The sequence below is a fragment of the Gymnoscopelus braueri genome (genome assembly GCF_963280865.1).
Source record: "Gymnoscopelus braueri genome assembly, chromosome: 20".
Classification (NCBI taxonomy): domain Eukaryota; kingdom Metazoa; phylum Chordata; class Actinopteri; order Myctophiformes; family Myctophidae; genus Gymnoscopelus; species Gymnoscopelus braueri.
The window spans coordinates 7630141-7647134 of NC_137622.1; the positions used below are offsets into that span (position 1 = coordinate 7630141).

The following is a 16994-nucleotide window of genomic DNA, read 5'->3' on the forward strand; positions in this document are numbered from 1 at the left end:
CGTCCTGTAGGTTATAAGAGTACACAGTAAACAGGATGTTATCTCCATAAGCTGCGGCGCCTGCACTGTACAATAACAGATTGAGTGTGTTAAGGGTACGTCTGCGTCGCAAGAACCTCTTTTCCAGGTGTTTTGCCTCGGATGGACTTGGTTTTGAGGATAGGTTTAAGCATAGTTTCTGTGAGGTTATGGTTAGTGTTACAAAGATGACGACATCTTCTTGACGACGGCATGGCATCATATCCTACCTATAAAGTACCACGATTGTCAGATAGGAGGGTGTCGGCAATTGTAGAATAACAGTAACAATAATAACTAGATAAACACCAGGGCCTATCCACCCATATTCAACGTGTGGACTTAAGATCCACTCCAATCTCGGCCCCCATCAATCTCTTGCGGCGATCATAGCAAGAATCAGTCCCTTAGTAAATACAGTCCTTATACCTTGCAGCAACCTCTGCAACAGTTAGGGTTAATTAACGCTTGGTGCACTCTCAGAGTTACAGACCTGTAAAGGTCGATTTGGTTCCATTTTGTGCACACTCTGAGTTACAAATGGATAAATTAACGCCGAAACAGAGCATGTGAGTGTTTTTGATTGTTTCTGAAGGTCCTTATACACCACGTGAGCGTGATGAATATACAAATATATAAATATTTCACATCCAGCTATTCATTTGGTGCCTGATGTGCCTGTATGGATGATGCCTCATTCATACAGGGTTGATGCTTTTATTTGCGCCGAAAATGATAACTTATTACGTCACTTTATGGCCTCGGTATATGTGCGTTCAATGGATGTACTAATGACACAAACGGTAGTATAAATGAATGCAAACTAATCACACGAAATAAACGCTCCCGCTCTGTAAGGACCTGCAGACTTCAGAGGAAGAGCTCTCACTTGTAGAAGGTCATCATGCACCCGGTGATGGTCATGTTCATGGGAACCTGTGCCGACATGCGTCCGATCAGAACCATCTTCTCGCCAGTGTCTGGGTGGAAGGCAGAGTCGAAAATATATTTGGCCCTCCACAGTTCATCCTCTGTCAGGCCCGGAGACACCACACCTTGTCTGAAAGACATTTCACATTCAATTGTGCTCATAAATTGACAAATACATAATCTCTGCTGTCGGGCAGCTATGTCCAAAATATAAACTTTTCAGGAAATGTCTATGTAATCCTGGGCACTACCTTCCCTCTGCCAACCTAGGGAGGCCAGGGCCGAGCTCATGCCTCCTTCAATGCATGAGAGCCAATTGACCTTCTTGTCACCTGACAGGGGAGAGTTTCCCTGGTTGGACTTAGCCCGTGGAAGGAACACGTTATTCCAACCAGTTCCTTTCTCCTCCATCAGGCGCCCCGGCTGGCCAGGGGGAGGCATTATAGTGACCAGGATTACTGCATGTTTTTGTGAGGGTACCTACCCTCACCTGACTTTGACATTCTAATATTTTTTTAAATACTTTTCATTGGTTCAATATTTGTAAAACTCACACACAGACGTAAAGGGTGTTCAATAGCACTGATTTGTATTTTTAAATACAAATTTAAATACTCTCTAGTCTCTCAATCTCTCTAATTAAGCCATTATCATCGGGATTCAGTGGAACAGGTCCACAGCTTAGACTCAAAATTGATCACAGCAAGTCTTATCTGTGTTTGAAATGGAACACTGAGGTGGGAAGCTTTATTCATTGTGTTTGGACGTGAAACCATGGGCGCACTCGCCTATTAGTTTGTATTGGCCAGTGCGCTCAGTGCTGTATTTCCTAACGCACCCTATATAGACGAATATTGGAAAAATATAATTGATAGTCTCATTCTAACCCTAACCCCCATGCCATGACACCAAAGTCAAAGATGCAGCCCTGCAGACTCAATAAAAATGTTGGCTTTGAAAACAAATCGGGCACACCAACAGAAGCGACCTTGAGCCCCGTAAGGCACTGGTGCCCGAGCCAATGGTGTGATGGCAGCACTGTCAACTCAGCACTGTCAGAGTTATGTACCGATATGGTGGGAATCAGTTATACGTTACGTGCATGGTGGGATGTATCATCCTGCTTGGAGGATACAGGTACAAATTTGTTCAAGTGGATGTTCAAGAATCCACACCCGCTGATAACCTGTACATGTTAGACTTGAGTCCTAGTCTGAAGATGTTATGCAAGCTAGCCGTTATTCAGTACGGTCTGGAGCAGTCAGGACTCCCACGCATCAGGTGGGAACCGATAAAAAATATACACAAGTGTGAGTGCATTCCATTCCAGTGACTCATACATGCGCGTCATTGACGATTTTGCTAGATTGAGGTTTTTATTGACAAAAATGCATATACATGAATGAACATGTATTTGCTGTCTGACCTTTGGTCCCTGGGGCTGTTGGTTCTCTAAGATCGGTGGTATTTGTTTAGGAGCGTGTCTTACCTGTACTCAGAGATGATTTTGTGTGCATGTTCTAGTTGTTCGTTGGTTAGCAGGATGTTCCTGGGGTCTGTGACAGTAAAGAAGTGTTTGGCTCGACCCATAAAGGTGCTCTGGTCCCATCGTGGCTCCTTGATGTTTATGGAGGTGGGTAGCTCTGCTGCCATGTTTATTATCTAAGGATATACGCAAACAATAACATCTGTATCAAGTTTTATATAATGCACTGACTGGGATGTCTCGTGCACAGGATGTTCATTGGTGCAGCTAAATAAAACAATGACATTTCAGATAAACTTTCACAAGATGTGAAACAGCACATTTGATTATCTGTCTCATAGGTTATGATTATCTTATTTTTCCCTCTTCGTCTCTTAGTTGTGTTGTATTTATTTGTAATCCCTTAGTCTCAGCTCGACTTCCTGGCATAATTACACATTTGAACTCTGATTTACTAACAACTAGTTCACTAGAGGGAAGTGTCACAATTCTCCAAATGTAAAGAATTGTACGACTATGTTGATGAGCTGATTGCTAACCGGTGGCAACCTCTACAGAATGTCCTGTCAGTAACAAAGATGATTTATCTATTAAAGTCTTGACACCCACATCAGTTATACACCACTCTGTTCTGTTACTTGTGGTTCTAAAATATCAAGAAAGTAAAAATGTTACTAATTAAATAATTAACAATGTCCAATTAGCAGAAATATGCATGAAATGTTAATACTATACAACATGCAAACAACATTGGCATAGCATAATCAAATACAAAGTGGTTGAATAAAGATTTGCAGCATACACATATAAAGGTGAATGAATGTTCATCATGCAACATAAATAACGATAAACAAATAATTTCAGGGCAATATCTACTGGCCTTCTGTACACCAAATAAAACGGAAAATTATGTCAGGGTGGCGTACACTTTTTTTCAGCATAAATGTCAGCAGCAGAAAGCTCATCATTGCATTATGATAAAGAAACGCCTTGGTTCCTGAACTGTGCATCATTTCTGTAGCAATCCCTAGTTGAAGAAAGTCTTGTGAAAATGTTCCTCCCTAGATTACCATGCTGCTGATTCAGCATTATGTTGCTATGGCGATGGCTGACCTGACACAAGGGTTCTGAAGCGCTCAATTGGAATAGGCACACACCCCTCCCCCAAACTGTGACTGTAAACTGGTGAAAAGTGGCCTACTTCATGAACTCTGTGACAACACCTTGTGCAAGTACAGTAGTATGTGTGTGTATGTACACAAATGTGTACATACATGTATGTGTGCGTGTACAGTATGTTTGCATGTACGTGTGCTATGTCGTTATGAGAATAACCGCAGGATGCTGTATAAACGGTGCTTGCAAGAGCAGAGCAGACTGAATAGGAAGGAACCCTCTTCAATTCCTTCTACAGTAAATGCATGCATGCTTGTATGCACAGTAAATGCATGCATGCTTGTATGCACAGTAAATGCATGCATGCTTCAATACAGGCATAGCAAATGCATGCATGGATCCGATCTTCCCAATGCAAAGAAGGCCAGAACTGAATAAAGCAGCCCTTGCGTAACACAGTACGATGGGTTTTAAGTAGGGCTGCAAGTATCATCTTCTTAGTGATTATTCTATCGATTACTTTTTTAACTAATCGAATCATCGAGAAGCGCTTTTTTAGATGTCTTTCTTTTTTTAATTAACAAATCATCATGAAAGAATTCGAATAGATTATGAGTCTGATTAATCACTTAAGCCTTATTTTACATGTTGTACAATGGCGACACGCAAAAATAGCCACTCTACAAGCTCACAACGCTTTGTGAGCTTGTACGTCGGCTATTTTTGAAAGTCAATACTGTTATTGATTATTCATTATTTTATAATCGCTGAAATTGATTAGTTAAATCAACTGTTGCACCCTTTAAGGAGGACACATGGGGCCACAGTAGCAGTTTGACAGGTTTTCACTCATGTGAAACAAGTCATTTGTACAGACAGACCACCACCAAAGGATGATGAAATTCCTCTTGGAATTGCATCCAAGATGGCCGCTGGACTGACAATAATAAAACCTTAGAATTCCGTGTGTGGAACCAAGTGGCTTTAGTGATGCTCCTGTCCCTTTAAATTGAATTAAAAGGCCATGAGGTTCTCACGAGACCGAGAGAGTCCCCCCCCCCCCCTCATCTCCTTTTCACATTTGTTGGCTATTCAAAAATAGCAGATCTACAAGCTCATAGCGCGTCACTTTGTGCAACGTTATGAGCTTGTAGATCTGCTTTTTTTTTTTAAATCATAAACATTTGTGCAAATCTTTGTACATATATTTTATTTTTACTCAAATCTTAATCTATAATTATTGTGCAGTAAGAGTTATTATTATGAAACGCCAGTTTTATAATGCTGTAGTATTAATGGAAAGTGACACATTATGGCAGAAGAATGAACTTTGGCCTCTACAGACGGCCTTTGATCTATGACCCCCAGCACCTACCCCCCTCTCTAAGCCAATCAAACGCGACCTGCGTGGCTACACATTAACTAATACACTTTAAAGCTGCAATCTGTAAACTGAATTTACCGAATATTTATTTTTATTTTAACCAAGCCGTATGGTAAAGCATGATAATGCAATTCTAGCTACATCTGCAGTGATTGGGGGTGGCCATAGCATACCTACTGCTGCCTGGAGCTCATTTACCCTATATTCCCCAACAGGGGCTTCATTGAAGTGGTAGATGTTTTTTTATTCCCGATTTTACCTCTCCGTCCTTAAGCGACATGATAAAACTTACGGATTGCACCTTTAACCCGCTGGCTTCATCATAGCAACTCATTTCATTCATTTAATCAATTACGCAGCGTGTTAAACTTTCACATTAAGGTGACGGGCGGTGATAAAGCAGGCGCCGCTTGACTGACCGACATCATTTAATTTATAGATCAGTTATTTTGTTTCTCCCCAAGCGACACCGTCTTGTCAGACCGCGGAGTAAAGCTATACATTCTAGGCTTTTAATGGTCTAGCCCTGATACATGTCATGGATGAACATCAATCTGATGTTTACACTTTCTCCATTTACGGTCCGTACATCTACATAAACGTTCATATTTCAAATATAAAGTGCGTAACACATGGCCACGGATGTTACAATTATGTTTGGGCCCTCAAAAGTACCCGTATCTTCCGTATTGTTCAATAAAAAACATTTTTAATCCGATCGGTGGCCATTTTCTTCGTATTTTTGCCATATGCTTTCAACTACGCGACCCTATCGGTTGGTAGGTGTACTGCACTCTGATACATTATAACTCTATGAGAAAATGGCCACCGATCGGATTAAAATGCTTTTCATTGAATGATACAAAACATACGGGTACTTTTGAGGAACCGTACATAATCTTAGCATCCGTGGCCATGGCATAAGCACTTTATATTTGAAATATGAACGTTTATGTTGATGTACGGGCCAACAAGGTAGAAAGTGCAAACACCAGGTTGAAGTTCATCAATGACGGTCGTGACAGACAACCATCGTGATCCATGGCTATACATTCTAGGCTTTTAATGGTCCAGTCCGACACAGACCAGCCAGATCTGGACCAAATCACAGCAGCACGTCGATATGTTTCAGCATCGACCGGAACGATACAGCCCCGTTATCACACAGTTATTACACAGTCGTTATTAAACAGACTAATATCCATCCATTATCTATTATTATTTGTCATTATAAAATCCACACGCAGCATCCTGTTGACCTGTTCAGTGGTGTTGTGTGTGATGATAACTAGTCTCATCCAGCTGCCACATCCACACATCATCCTCCTCCAGACCTCCACTTAAAACATCCATCCATCCAGATGTGTGACAGTCCACTGATGTAAACATCTGGCTTTGCTAGAGAAAACACATTTAATGCATGATTCATATCAATGTCACTTACTGCACTGTGGGTTTCTGCGTGTCTGTCACCAGATCAGTCAGTCAGTCACCACGGTCCTCCTGGATGTCCCCAAAACGAAGCTACTTTGACACGCAGCAGCGTCAAGGTGGCGGTAGTGAGCACACGGAGAGACATCCGCCCCCAGTGGGAGGAATCTCCCTTTCAAATTAAAAGCTTTTCCATAGTACACTTTCACTTTTCCCCATTAAGACCTGAGGCCAATTCTACAAATCTTCCGAATCCTAACAGTTTTCTGAAACACTTATGTTGCTATAATATCAGTGGTTCTCAAACCTTTTCATGTCAAGGGCACCCAAAATGATATGTATTTGGCCGCGGACCCCCATCTCAAAATATTTTGTTCCAGGAAAATATATAGCCTATTCAAAGATTTTCAAAAATTTTCATGATTTTTCAAAAATAGCAGATGTACAAGCTCATAGCACGGTGCTATCTGCTCTGAGCTTGTATATCTTCTATTTTTGAATAGCCAAAGTATAAAATAATGGCTAAAGTGATTAAAATCTAAAATGACACAGATGTTTTTGCGGTCTTAATGGGTTAACTTTCTTTCTTTCTTTACAAAATTTGTCAGATCTTTTTTTAATAGCTGAAGTATAAAATATAGGGCTTATGTGGTTGTTAACAGAAACAAATATACTATATAGAAAATATTACAGGAACAACACGACCTAAACATATTACAAAATTACTCGAGGGTATAACATAATTATGGAACTACAAATTTAATCACACAATCTTTTGGTTAAACGTAGAAGTGACTGGTGACTACAAGCTTTATGTGTGCTTTTATTTTCAGACACTTGTGTGTCACATCCGTTACTCCAATGACCTTTTCAATGACTTTACTATCAAGTACAGTAGGCCTACTGTAGTCAATTATTAATAATTGACTGATGACAAAACTTAACTTGCATTTTGACTTCCTTTCAAAGCAGGCTGGCAATAATAATTGTTCTGTTAGTTGTAAGATTTTGTCGAAGAAAAGTCAACATGCCTCTATAAGGAAGAGAAACACCAGTTGTGGAAGAAGTTACCTACTCAGATTTTGTTTTACTTCTGTAAAAAAAAAAAGGTGTATTCAACATTTAAGTAAAAGTATCCATTATGCAGAATGCTCCATTTCACAATTATATTATTGGATAGCCCCATCTGTGACCTTTACATCTGTTGGTCTGGTCTGACCTGACACACACACACACACACACACACACACACACACACACACACACACACACACACACACACACACACGCACACGCACTCACACACACCCCAGATTTGGCACAAACATGGGGTTGAATTCGTTCTACATTTATGTCTTTAAATATCTTGATGAATTGAATACATAGGACCACAATATGGAAACAAGCCCTCAGGGCTTTTTGTGTTATCCTTTTAGCATCATTATATAATTGTACCACTTTTTTGCAAACTGTCAATAAAGTATTCAATCAATCAAACCGAGGCATACCCACCCATGTGCAATACAGTAGGCTACATCTGGTAAACATCATGACACTACTATTGTTTAAGCAGATTAATGATACGTGTGCGTGTGCACATACATATCATGTAGTATCACTGGTCTGGGGGGCACAAGTTGGAATGCCTTGCACGGGATGAGGAGGCTGTGGAAATCTGGAAACCAGACGTGGAAGATGACCTCAAGAGGCGTCTGATGGTCTGATCGTGGCTACAGTGGAGTCAGTACTGTTGTACGAGGGCTGAGACATGGACGTGTTCGTGGCCTCCCGCTGGTCACGGACAAGGTCAGAGAGAGAAGGACGAGCTTGTTTTCTTCCGCCAACTGCGTCAGTGCGTCAGGCACCTGGAACTGGCGGCAAGCAAACTGACACTGTGGTAGCCAACCGAAGGCTCAGCTAGGAGGGGAAAGAGGCCAGTGGTGGAAAAAGTACTTTTTACTTAAGTAAAAGTATCAAAAGTACAAAAGTATTGGTATCAAAATGTACTTAAAGTAACCATTAGTACTCATTTGCAGAATATCCCATTTCACAACTGAGCATAAAATGTAGATCGGCTATTTTCAAACGTCTGAAATGTATATAGGGCTGAAGTGGTTAATGGTGGTTAATGTATTTTTTGTAATAATAATCAAAATCTACCAAGTAACTAGTAACTACGTTTTCAAATAATTTCAGTGGAGTAAAAGTATAATATTTGCCTCTGAAATGTAGTGGAGTTAAAGTAAAAGTACTGAAAATTGGAAATGAAAATTTTACTCAAGTACAGTACTTGAGTAAATGTACTTAGTTACTTTCCACCACTGAAAGAGGCGCACCACCAATGTAGACACACTGCGGCACCGGCGCGACTGCAGAGCTAACAACACCACAGAGCTCAAGACCCTGATGCTGGACAGGAGGGTGTGTGTGGACTGTGGAGGGCAGCGATTCAGGAGTCCTGAGTTGGTGTCAGCTAGTACACACTCCCATCGCAGTGTCACTGCTAATGTTACAAAAGCATGTGTAAAGAAGTCATGGGAAATCAGTTAAACTATTAACAATACAGGGTTAATTCAGAATAACTGTTATCCTGGTTGATGTAGCTACAGTATGGCTGACTGTATAAATGTTGGTAATCCAGAGCTAATAAGATAAGAGCTGATAAGAGCTTTTAGTTTATAGGCTGAGGACTCTTATCAACAAGGGCTTTACTTATTTATAATCTCACATCACCTTTAACAACTTGACTATGTCAAATAGCCATGTGTCATACAATTCATGCATTGTTACCTTAATCATTTCTGCACACTTAACTTGTATGGTAGAAGCACAATCATGGTATGACTAATAAGAGACATTTTTTACATTATACCTCCACCTAGTGGTGATCTTTGGGATCCTTCTAGAAAGCTGTGAGGCAAATACACCAAACGTACATAAATGAAGGAGTAACTTCAATCTTTATTTCATATAGCTGGGGCTGCAAAACATTAAGTTATTGTACAGTGGATTTATTTTGAACCAATATTTCCTACTGAAATTAAATACAATAATACCTAATTTATGCTCCGTCGCACGACAGTGTCACATGTTGAAAATAGTAGATATACAAACTCAATGCGTCGCATCTGTGGTATGTTGTGAGCTTGAATATTGGCTATTTTCGGCGAATGACACCGTCGTACGACAAAGTATAAATCAAGCTTAACTCTCATGAGAGACAGCAGAGCAGAGAGGGCTACTTAACACTAAAATGGGGTATAAAAACAATGCAGTTGGTCAGTGCCATGTGATAAAAATCAAATACAAAAGTGCAAAGAGAACATATTCATTTTAAACATCTAATTCAATCATCTCACTTCACAAAAAATCATTGCGCTCAGTTACAAAAACAAACAAAAAAAGAAACTTCACATCATATTTACTGCAACTTTTAATTTGAGGCCATGCCAAGTGAAAGATGCAGCTTTTATACTGTATATGGTGACACACCTGTCATCTTTAACATCCTAACACAAAAAGTTACATTTAGGCATTTATATCTCAGTATTATTTTATTCATTGCAAATATATTTTCCTGACAAAACCAGCAGGTAATGTGACTGTTCCGTTTATAATGACAATCGTTTCTAGAAATAAAAACGTCATGCACAGAGAGGAGAAGGTTGCCAGGATGGATGTGGTCTTGACTACATGTGGCATATTTTCCATTTTATTGTAATTATGGCACACATTTTTGGTCCATGGGGTAATGAATGCTTTTTCCTCAAACCTCTGTGTGACCAGTTGCCCTTTTCTTGACTTCCTCGACGGTAACGAAGACGTTCAAAGGAAGTAGTCTGGCGTGCGTCGGGTCACGTGGGGTTCTCCTCGACGCGGTGCCGGGTCAAATTGTAAGCTGAAACATGCAAACGACATGTAAACAACGAAGCCCTCACAATCAATCGACAACGATAATCAGTTACATTGTCCCAAATGTAACTGATTATTTTATTCTTATAAATTATTTTTGATATGTGCCCAGCAGGATCCTTGGAGTTGGATCCTCCGACACTGGTCTCTTAACTGGCTAGAACGAAAAGGCACGGAGAAGCAGCTTTTTAGCTATTACGGTCCTAGACTTTGAAACAGTCGCCTCTGTGTGCACAAATCTTAAGACAAACCTTTTTTTTTATTTTTATGCATTTGTATGTATTTTATTCTTCCTTTGTCAAAATGTTTCCTTTGTTTAAATCTTTTTTTCTTCTTCTGTTAAGCACATTGAGTTGCAGCTGATTTATGAAATGTGCTATATAAATAAAGTTTGATTGGTTGAAATGTGTACACCAAAACTACTCGCTACACCTGTGTTACTAACATGCACCTACAGTGTATCTATACTTACAAGGAGTACTTCAGTGTGTCGTCCAGCTCCATGATTGCTGCCTGGTTGCCACAACGATAACAATAGTTCGGCGCACTGAAGATCGTTACCACGTTACGATCGTGGCACCAGTTATAACCCTATTTAAAGACATAAAAGGACAATTTCGACTTTTCAGATACACTATTATTTCAGAGGAATACTGTTTTAGAGATACCATCACGGTTTTATCACGGTAATCATACATTCACAGTGAGTGGGGCCTCTTAAAATTTTAAAGTACCGGGGACCCCCAGGGCTCCATACTAGGCCCTGTCCTTTTCCCCCTCCACACCAAATCTCTTTACAGAGCAAGCTTGTAGATCGTCTATTTTCCCGAATGTTCGCCATGAGACGTCCCAGTATTCTTTTTTTCTAAATAGGGAAGCTAGAGGTTAAAGAAGATCAACCTACCTCCATCACCAGCTGGTGGGCTCTAGAGACCAGTGTTAGGCCATTTGCATGGTTGAAGGTCTCTGAGATATCCTGCCCGAAAGTGTAGCCCGCACCACGGGGAGAAATACCCCAACCACCGCGGTCATCTGGATCTGACCACAATAAGTCACACATAGGACCCTAAACGATGGTCAAAAATATAATTATGTTAAATCATACTTAGATCAAAGGGGTCATAATGTGAGAAAATACATATACTGTATGGTAATGGTTGGATGGCAATTAAAACATTTTCAACTTTAGGTTTTTCAAAATCTTCCTGGCTCTATTCAAGAGACATGATCAAAGCGACAGTCTGTAACTTTCATGTCTTACCCGGGATTCGAATCAGGGTAAGCAGTGAAATTTCAACTGCTGAGCTAATACAGAAAGCCAGTTTGAGCCACCACAATTGTGTTAGTTATGTTATATTAACATACTCTATCGTAGAGATTGGTCACTGCTCTAGACTTACGAAATGTATCCTGAGTTGGCTCTGTACTTTTTCCCCCTACACCAAATCTCTTCGCCAAAAATAACTGATCCACCAGCTCACAACACGTCGCGTTGGGACGTGTTGTGAGCTTGTAGATCTGGTATTTTTGGCTAATGTTCCTCCCAGAATATGGATGCTGGGGTTCAAAGATGTTAAGCTTTAACAGTTCAACCAGAAAATAAACCCTTTTTGTTTTAACAATACAATCATCACTTACAGCACCTACAGAGGAATGAATGTGGAGTACATATTACCTCATGTGGAACCTCCTGTAGACGATCCAGCGCTCTGATGTGGTCCAACGTGTCTATTGATGGAGACAGTCCTCCATGGAGACAGAAGATCTGACAGAGAAGGTCAGAGACACTGAAATAATAGAGCTATGACTTCTGAAACCTCAGGTTCATGCTATCTATGGGTGCAACAGTTAATCAATTTAATCAAAAGAATCTACAACCTCACAATGTGTCGAATTGTAACGCATTGTGAGGTTATGGCTATTTTAGCATTTTTTCCAATACACCGTTGTACAACAAAGTTTTAAATAGAGCTTAAGTGGTTAATCAGAGTAATCGATTGAATCAAAAACATTTTTTAAAATCTATTCGACTTTTTTCACATTGATTTGTTGATACTGTATATAAAAAAAACACTTCTTGATTATTCCATTGATCGAAAAAGCAATGGATAGAATAATCGCTAATAGATAATCGATAGTTGCAGCCCTATGTATTACACGGTTAGTCACATCATCATCATTATCTCACCTGGTTGTCTACCAGCGCAGTGAGTGGGAGATAGTCAAACAGATCTGTGAAGTACTTCCACACGTTGGCGTTCCCGTATTTCCTCAAGCATTCGTCGTAGAAGCCATACACCTGTGTGATCTGTCTGCTCTCATGGTTCCCTCGAAGAATTGTGATTCGTTCACGGTACCGTACCTGTAAATATGATCTATGTTCGTTAGAAAGACATGCATGTAGAGTACAATAACAATTACAATAATCATACAGAGTAGGGATGGGTAATTAACCAAAAATATATAGAAACCCATATTTAGAACCAATAACCGACTTAATTTTGCTCATGTAGGTAGGTTCATGACCAGCTTGTAGATAGGCTATTTTCTCTACTTTATTTTTTAGTAATCGCTCAATAATCGTAATCGAGGCAAATGTTTGAAATAATCGTGATTTGAAGTCATATCGACCAGCCCTAATTCAGAGACATTTTCATTAACTTTGTTGCGATGACCCTGCTGTCAAGGTTGTCAAAACACGTTTACTAGTATTTTAACCAGTTGTGTAAACCATGTAAACAGCGTTAATGTTTTTATCTTTTGTTCTGTCGATCCCCGCTATATTTCTATGTCTTATTCACAAATCTGGTTGTTTTTAAATGTGCTTTATAAATAAAATTGACTTGTTGACTTGTTATCTGGGGTTGCTGTGTCTCCCTGCTTCCTTTGCAGGTTGTTTTGCAGTGGGGTTTTTTTTCCTAGGAGCCCACCCTTACATCTGACAAAAGCTGAGACCCCTCCACAGATGTACGCACGAACACACACTCACGCGCATGTACACACGTGTGTTTTATATGACATGTATAAGCCCTATATACTGTAGGGAAAAAAATGTTGTCATTGTGACAGGTAGACAGCGGATTAAAGCAAGTCATGATTTTGTATGATTGTGTTTTGGTACTCGGTTTAGACCGATACAGTCTATATGTGTGTTTGACAAATCTAGGGATAAATAATTCCTTTAAGTGCAGACAAAATGTAGTAAAACAAGACATTTAAATAGTGCAAAACGATATTCAAAATAAAAAACAGAATGGTTTAGCAAAAGTGAGCTATCATCACATGATAAATGATATTATATTGGATCAGTGCATAGACTTGCGTACTCACTGATCCCAATACCAGCATTTTAGGCAGAATCGGAGGCATTGCCGATACTGGCATTGGAAGAACTCTAGTTATTATTATACCTTGTTTCCATTATGCTCTGTGTGATGTCCGTAATTTAGTCCATTAATTCCTATGGGAACCTCTGTGATCTCTGGTGTGTTTGCGAGAGAAAGCAAAATTCCTTCTGTTTTTATCTGCACCGAATTTGCCTCAAACACGTTGAAGAAATTGAAATATTTCTAGTACGGATTTCAGAGAGCCTGTATGCATTGTGTGCCAGTAAACAGCAGAATGCCCCATTTCATTCAATTCAGTTGCTTGACTATGTTAAGATATGTATTGATTGCCTTTTCATTTCGATTAATCCATAAAATGAATGCATGTCCTTGTGTTGAACACTAGAGGGAATATTGCATATATTAAACAAAGATTACAGACATCACAGAGCTGAGTGGAAACAAGGTGTTATACCTCAACCTCGGTGTGTCTCCCATTCCAGGTCATTGTTCTTCAACACTTTTAGCTTTTGAGGCTGTACTTTGTTGTCATTACCTTCAGCGACACCAGCAATGAGACCGTCTCCACAGAGTAGTAGCCCCTGTCCACGTAATCTCCCATGAAGAGGTAGTTGGTGTCGGGAGACTTCCCGCCGATCTGGAACAACTCCATCAGGTCGTGGAACTGACCATGCACGTCTCCGCAGACTGTCACCGGACATCTCACCTCCTGCACGTTGGACTCCTTGGTCAAGATCTCCTTAGCCTGTGAAGGAGGAGGACCAGGAGTTTAGGAGGTGAGCTGAGTGGGTAAAGAGGCCGCCTGGGAAACAGAAGGTCTTTGGTTCACGTCCCAGAGATGATTGAAAATCTTATCAAATCCATGGCCTGGGGGTCCTTCAGGGGATTCCAGCGAGTTATTTCTAATACGTAGCCTATCAATTTGGTGGTCCTTGACATGACCATGTTTGAGAACTAATTGGCCTAATGCATATCAAAGTATAACTGTTAGGTCCTTGAAATGAAAAGGGTTGAGATAGTCACTGAAGGGTGAAGGCTATTAGGGATGGACGGTGTTAGTGGTGACACAGCGACAATGTGAATGAATGAAAGTGGGCGTAGCAGCAGGTGAAAACAGACTCTCCTCCCTCCAACCTCCATCTTCTTGGCATGTGGCCTAAAAACAACGTCCCTGCATGTGAATGATGGAGAGGAGAGGAGAGGAGAGGAGAGGAGAGAGGGATGCTGTGGTGGCACATGGATGCTACCAGCATTAACATTACAGGCAACCGATTCTTATGTGCGAGGAGACCAACAGGCAACAGTGGCATTAAAAAATATTACCTTCTCACACAGGACTTTGACCTGGTCTTCTGAGAGCTGCTTGCATTCGTTGAGCTGTTCGATCCACCCGTCCAGCTCCTTGGTGAATGACTTGTCGTCCATGCTTGCTTTGCTGCTGCTCGATAGCAAAAAGCCAGCTAATAAATGTAACCAGCAAAACAAACACAAATATCACTTGCTATATCTTTTCAAGCCTATAGCTAATAGGCTTAAGTGCTAGCTGTCTATCTGTGCGGTGTGGAGGATGCGTCAGCTGCCTGCCTGGACGGACGGACGGACAGACAGACAGACAGACAGACAGATTGCGGCCCTGGCTGCAAATTCGTACGTCCGGGACGTTTTGATCGTCTGACTCACATGATAATATAGAAGCTACCGGACACTTAACGGTATATAATGTGCATGCAGGGTGTTGGATGTGTCCAGCAGCCTGTAATAAACAGTCAATAAAACGCAGCAGTGTGTGAGAGAGAGATCCATCCAGCATTGAGGACCCACACCCTGCTGTCTGCAGTGTTGCCAGGTTGAGTTAGAGAAACAAGCAAACATGATTAGGAAAACAAGCCCAAAAGAAGCGACGTACATGAGCACTTCAAACGTTACCTACTATGCCTCTGCTATTTAAAAATAGCAGATCTGCAAGCTCACAACGTGTCGCAAGAAAAATCTTGTAAAAAAAAAAGTTAACATTTTGGAATAGGCCTATTATCAAATCCACACAATCTTGTATGGGGGTCTCTGGCACAAAATATTTTCAGAAGGTTGGGTCTACAAATATATATTAATTTGGGGTTCTTCACATGAAAATGTTTGAGAACCACTGGTTTAAACAACATTAGGAAGCAAGCCCAAATAAACAACTACATTTAAGAAACAAGCCCAAAAAAGACGCAACCCGCAACTACCAATAATTACAAGCAACTTTACAGAAAAATAAGCCCAAAGTCGCTTATAATACGCAGACATGGCAACACCGCCTGCTGTCTGTCTTCTTCTCTCCCAGGCAACACTGTGCTGACGTCACCGCATCTCTCCCCTGGCCACAGTGGCCAGAGTGCAGTGGTTTTCAAACTGGGGTCCAAGGACCCCCCAGGAGTCCTCAAGGGGCTCCAGAGGGTAAACTGGTGTACAAAAGAATAATGTGAGGAGGAGGGCCATACATTTAAATAGTATTACCCAAAGGCAACGTGTAGACCTTTAGATTATCTCATATAGCCTATACTTAAAGGTAGCCTATATGTATTTATATTATTAATTTATATATTTAGTTAACAAGTGTTTTGATAACAGGTTAAAGCACTATATTCTGATAATAATCATTATAGGTCTCTCCAGCTCTTTAATAAACAGAACATACATTTTCAGGTGGGTTTGCCAAATGTGTGTCCATTGACCCCTTCACGTGTGCCCCATATAGCCTAAATAAATTCATTTATTCTAATAGTTTGTTATTGGGTCTCAGATGCACCAATATCAATATGTCTATCATTAAACACATGAGCAATGAACTATCACACAGTGTGATAGTTAGTTACAGTGTGAGTCACTTTAATTCACTTAAATGTAAGGCATTTTATCTTTTTAGATGAGTTCTTAAAAAGAAATCACGAGGAATTGAAACTACTAAAAAGAATAGAAATAGTTGATTTAGTCGATTATAATAAAAAACAATGCATCAATTCGTGTGTGTGTGTGTGTGTGTGTGTGTGTGTGTGTGTGTGTGTGTGTGTGTGTGTGTGTGTGTGTGTGTGTGTGTGTGTGTGTGTGTGTGTGTGTGTGTGTGTGTGTGTGTGTGTGTGTGTGTGTGTGTGTGTAAAAATAATAGAAATTGTTGATTTAGTCGATTATAATAAAAAACAATACATCAATGCTGACGTCCGGTCGGGCTATGGCACTGGTTCCCAAACCTTTTAGCTCGAGACCCAAAAGACAAATTTGCTGTCTCTCCAGGACTCTGAAAATAGCAGATCTACAAGCTCACAACACTCGCAATGCAACATGTTGTGAGCTTGTAGTTGTAGATCTGATAGTTTCACTAGTGAAAAGT

At 40.4% G+C, this 16994-nt stretch overlaps 2 protein-coding genes across 2 annotated transcripts in view; both read right to left on the reverse strand.

Moving 5' to 3' along the window:
- The window catches only part of sfxn1 (sideroflexin 1), a 12888-nt gene extending 6422 nt beyond the window's left edge, over positions 1-6466 (reverse strand). The window contains exons 1-4 of the mRNA XM_080415373.1: positions 6379-6466; positions 2438-2610; positions 908-1078; positions 1-4 (exon numbers count right to left, since the gene is read on the reverse strand). The exon at positions 1-4 is cut by the window's left edge and continues 95 nt beyond it. Of these exons, the coding sequence (XP_080271499.1) occupies positions 1-4; positions 908-1078; positions 2438-2601 (339 nt within the window). The 5' untranslated portion in view covers positions 2602-2610; positions 6379-6466. The remainder of the gene's footprint in view (positions 5-907; positions 1079-2437; positions 2611-6378) is intronic.
- A 2842-nt stretch (positions 6467-9308) lies between these two features.
- Positions 9309-15453, reverse strand: LOC308075757 (serine/threonine-protein phosphatase 2A catalytic subunit alpha isoform-like). Its single transcript, XM_080415705.1, has 7 exons — positions 14948-15453; positions 14160-14369; positions 12466-12639; positions 11953-12042; positions 11182-11343; positions 10750-10868; positions 9309-10263 (listed from the first exon to the last, which is right to left on the reverse strand). Exons 1-7 carry the CDS (start codon positions 15047-15049, stop codon positions 10191-10193), a joined length of 930 nt encoding a protein of 309 aa, XP_080271831.1. The 5' UTR covers positions 15050-15453; the 3' UTR covers positions 9309-10190.
- Between the last annotated feature and the right edge of the window lie 1541 nt (positions 15454-16994).

Excerpts from the sequence above, each read along its gene's own strand:
- LOC308075757 (XM_080415705.1), bottom strand. The coding sequence starts at position 15,049 with ATGGACGACAAGTCATTCACCAAGGAGCTGGACGGGTGGATCGAACAG. Across the intron at positions 14,370-14,947 it reads TCAAAGTCCTGTGTGAGAAG|GCTAAGGAGATCTTGACCAA; the intron begins GTAATATTTTTT and ends CCTCCTTCACAG. Across the intron at positions 10,264-10,749 it reads GACACACTGAAGTACTCCTT|CTTACAATTTGACCCGGCAC; the intron begins GTAAGTATAGAT and ends TGCATGTTTCAG.